This window comes from Borostomias antarcticus (assembly GCF_949987555.1).
Source record: "Borostomias antarcticus genome assembly, chromosome: 12".
NCBI lineage: Eukaryota > Metazoa > Chordata > Actinopteri > Stomiiformes > Stomiidae > Borostomias > Borostomias antarcticus.
The window spans coordinates 11,590,342-11,594,481 of record NC_140245.1 but is presented as its reverse complement, the minus strand read 5'-3'; the positions used below and the strand labels follow the sequence as shown (position 1 = coordinate 11,594,481).

Genomic DNA, 4,140 nt, shown 5'->3' with positions numbered 1-4,140 from the left:
GTGCTGTTAGCTCTGCAGTAGTTAACAGTAGTGGACTGTGCCTGTGCTGTAGTGAAATGTAGTGTGCTGTAGCTGTATTATAGTGAACAGTAGCGCACTGTAGTTGTACTATAGTGAACAATAGTGTGCTGTTAGCTGTGTGGTAGTGAACAGAAATTGACTGTTAGCTGTACTATAATGAACAGTGGTGTGCTGTTAGCTGTGCTATAGTGAACAGTAGTGTGCTGTTAGCTGTGCTATAGTGAACAATAATGGACTGTTAGCTGTGCTATAGTGAACAGTAGTGTGCTGTTGTTTTTTCTGTAGTGAACAGTAGTGGACTGTTGGCTGTACTATAGTGAACAGTAGTGTGCTGTTAGCTGTGTTGTAGTGAAGAGTGGTGGACTGTTAGCTGTACTGTGGTGAACAGTAGTGTGCTGTAGTGAACAGTAGTGGACTGTTAGCTGTACTATAGTGAACAGTAGTGTGCAGTTAGCTGTGCTATAGTGAACAGAAGTGGAATGTTAGCTGTACTATAGTGAACAGTAGTGTGCTGTTAGCTCTACTTTAGTGAACAGTAGTGTGCTGTAGCTGTGCTGTAGTGAACAGTAGTGGACTGTTAGCTATACTATAGTGAACAGTAGTGGACTGTTAGCTGTGCTGTAGTGAACCGAGTGTGCTGTTAGCTGTGTGGTAGTGAGCAATAGTGTGCCCTAGCTGTACTATAGATAGTGAACAGTAGTGTGCTGTTAGCTGTGCTATAGTGAACAGTAGTGTGCTGTAGCTGTGCTGTAGTGAACAGTAGTGGACTGTTAGCTATACTATAGTGAACAGTAATGGACTGTTAGCTGTGCTGTAGTGAACAGTACTGGACTGTTAGCTGTACTATAGTGAACAGTAGTGTGCTGATACCTGTGTGGTAGTGAACAGTAGTGGACTGTTAGCTGTACTATAGTGAACAATAGTGTGCTGTTAGCTGTACTGTAGTGAACAGTAGTGTTATGTAGTGTGCTGTTAGCTGTGGGGTAGTGAACAGTAGTGTGCTGTTAGCTGTGTGGTAGTGAACACCAGTGTGCTGTTAGCTGTGTGGTAGTGAGCAAAAGTGTGCTGTAGCTGTACTATAGTGAAAAGTAGTGTACTCTCGCTCTGCTGTAGTGAACAGTAGTGTGCTGTTAACTGTGTGGTAGTGAACAGTAGTGTGCCATTAGCTGTACTATAGTGAACAGTAGTGGACTGTTAGCTGTACTATAGTGAACAGTAGTGTGCTGTTAGCTGTACTATAGTGAACAGCATTGTGCTGTTATCTGTTCAGTAGTGGACTGTTAGCTGTACTATAGTGAACAGTAGTGTGTCAAACAGACAGATGCAGTAGACCGGTGAAAATTAGGGAGAGGGGAGGCCGAAAGGAAGAGTAGAGGAGAGAGAACTGAGATAGAAGGGAGGAGAGAGGCAGCAGAGAGGAGATGGAGGAAGGAGAGGCAGAGTGGAGAGAGGAAGGAGAGAGAGACAAAGGAATGGAGAAAGGAAGGCGGGAGAGCGGCAGAGGTGTGGAGAGAGGAAGGAGAGAGGTGTCCCTACTGCTAACAAGACCTCAGGGATTCATTAGCTACATTAGTGGACCTACGGAAACCCAGAACAAGAAACATATATTTTCTATTTCAGTATACAAGCACATACACACAGGCATGCACACACACACACGGACGCACGCGCACACACAGGCACACACACGGGTACTCACATACAGACAAGCACATGCACATGTACACACACACACACACACACACACACACAGACAAGCATGCACACACACACACAGACACACACACACAGACACTCTCACACAGACATGCACACACACACACACAGACAAGCACACACGCGCACACACACTCACGGACACTCGCACACAAACAAGCACACACATACATACATACACACACACCCGCACACATACATGCACACACATACATACAGACAAGCACATACAAGCACACACACACACAGACAGGGATGGGAGACATAATTAATTTCAATTTCAGCATGTTCATTTCATCCCACTCATATCTCCACTCAAACACCTGCTCTCTGTTTGCCCGTCTCCAGCTTCCCTCCCTCCCCCCCTCCCTCCCCCCCTCCCTCCCTCACTCCCCCCTCCCTCTCTCTCTCCCCCCTCCCTCCCTCCTTCCCTCCCTCCTTCCCTTCCTCCCTCCCTCCCTCCCTCTCCTCACCATTCTATCTGTTCTAAGAGATATATTCTACATATCTTTTCTACCTCCCTCCCTCTCTCCCCTCCTCACTCTATCTGTCTTATACCTCTACGCCTTTTTAAATTTCTGCCTGCCTCTTTGCTGCATAGTCTCATTGTCTTTCTCTACCCACCCCTCTCCACTTCTCCCTCCCTCACTCCCTCTCTCCACCTCTCCCTCTCCCTCCCTCTCTCTCCATCCCTCTCCCTCTCTCCCTCCCTCTCTCTCCCTCCACCTCTCCCTCCCTCTCCCTCCTTCTCTCCCTCCCTCCCTCCCTCTCCCTCTCTCCACCTCTCCCTCCCTCCCTCTCTCTCCATCCCTCTCCCTCTCTCCCTCCCTCTCTCCCTCTTCCTCTCTCTCCCTCCTTCTCCCTCCCTCTCCCTCTCCCTCTGGTATCAGCCTGGTATCAGGTGCTGTGGGGTCAGGGTGGTCGTCCCATCTCTCTGTCGACAGGCACCGGCGATGCTCTCTGACTGGTTGCCATGTGACCCGGCCTCTGGGTAACCATGGGAACAGGAAAACCAGTACGGCTGCCCCTATAACCCCACATCCCACCTCTCCTCTTTATGATTCCTCTTTCACCCCCCCCCACACACACCATCCATCCATCCATCCCCCCACACACACCATCCATCCATCCATCCACCCCCCCCCCCCCACACACACCATCCATCCATTCACCCCCCCCCCCCCCTCCTTCTATCTGTCAGATGTGGTCAGCTCAGAGGGTGGGGGGGTCCTCGCTGCTTATCTGGGAGAGACTCAGTCGTCAGTCAGTCAGCCAGTCAGTCAGTCAGTCATTCAGTCAGTCAGTCAGTCAGTCAGTCAGCCAGCCAGTCAGCCAGCCAGTCAGTCAGTCAGTCAGTCAGCCAGTCAGTCAGTCAGTCAGTCAGTCAGCCAGTCAGTCAGTCAGTCAGTCAGTCAGTCAGTCAGTCATCCAGTCAGTCAGTCAGTCAGCCAGTCAGTCAGCCAGTCAGTCAGTCAGTCAGTCAGTCTCACTTCCTCTTCCTCACTCAATCAGTGTGTGACTGCTTTAGAAATACTGAAATGTCAACCCTTCCACCACAGATAAACCTCATTTCTGTCCCGGATGAGACTTCACCTTCAGTTTAACCGGTGGTGACAGGAAGAACAGCCTGGTAGTGATCCATTACTCCCACACACCTCATCCCTCTCTCCCGTGAGCCCCGGACCAGACGCAGACCGACTCCGCGCCGCCGCCCTCTCAAACCTGCTGTTCGATTTCCCATTTTCTGTTTACTTTTTGTGGCATCGTTCAATTCCCCCGCTCCCCCGTCTAACACATCAATTTGTCGACGTTTCAAACCAAAATATGAATCCCCAGCAGGGACACGGAAAAACAACAGCCTTATTCCGGCAGAGTGGGAATAATGTGCTTAAGCTGCGCGGAGCGATGGAATCCCCTATAGATCGGCGGCCATCTGCATTTAGATTGGAATGTTTTCACAAGCGTAACCCACCCTCCGGAGGATTCCTCCCAGTCTAGAACGCCGCTGCACCAGACCTGAGGTAATCACTACACAGAAGGCACAGACAGAGAGGGGGGGGAGAGAGGGAGGAGAGGGAGGGAGAGGGAGGGAAGGGAGGGAGGAGAGGACGGGAAGGTGGTGGAGAGAGAGAGGGAAGAGAGGAAGGGAGAGAAGGAGGAGAGGGGGAAAAGGAGGGGAGAGAGAAGGGAGAGGGAGAGAGAGAGAAGGAGAGAGGGCGATGGAAAGAGAGAGATTAGAGAGAAACAGAAAGAAAAATAGAGGAGAGAGAAGGGGAATGATTGGAGAGTGAGGTGGAGAGAGGGAGAGAGAGAGAGAGATTGGAGAGAGAGAGGCTGTACTGAATGAAAAACAGTCCCGAAACATGGAAATGATAGAGGGACAGAGGAAAGAGAGAGAGGTGG

General features: G+C 50.4%; 1 protein-coding gene across 1 annotated transcript in view; it reads right to left on the bottom strand.

Annotated features, from left to right (window-relative positions):
• Positions 1-3,379, bottom strand: part of LOC311315710 (neurocan core protein-like) — a gene marked incomplete at both ends in the record, with an annotated part of 38,316 nt that extends 34,937 nt beyond the window's left edge. The window contains one exon of the mRNA XM_084446415.1: positions 3,343-3,379. Within this exon, the coding sequence (XP_084302541.1) occupies positions 3,343-3,379 (37 nt within the window). The remainder of the gene's footprint in view (positions 1-3,342) is intronic.
• Between the last annotated feature and the right edge of the window lie 761 nt (positions 3,380-4,140).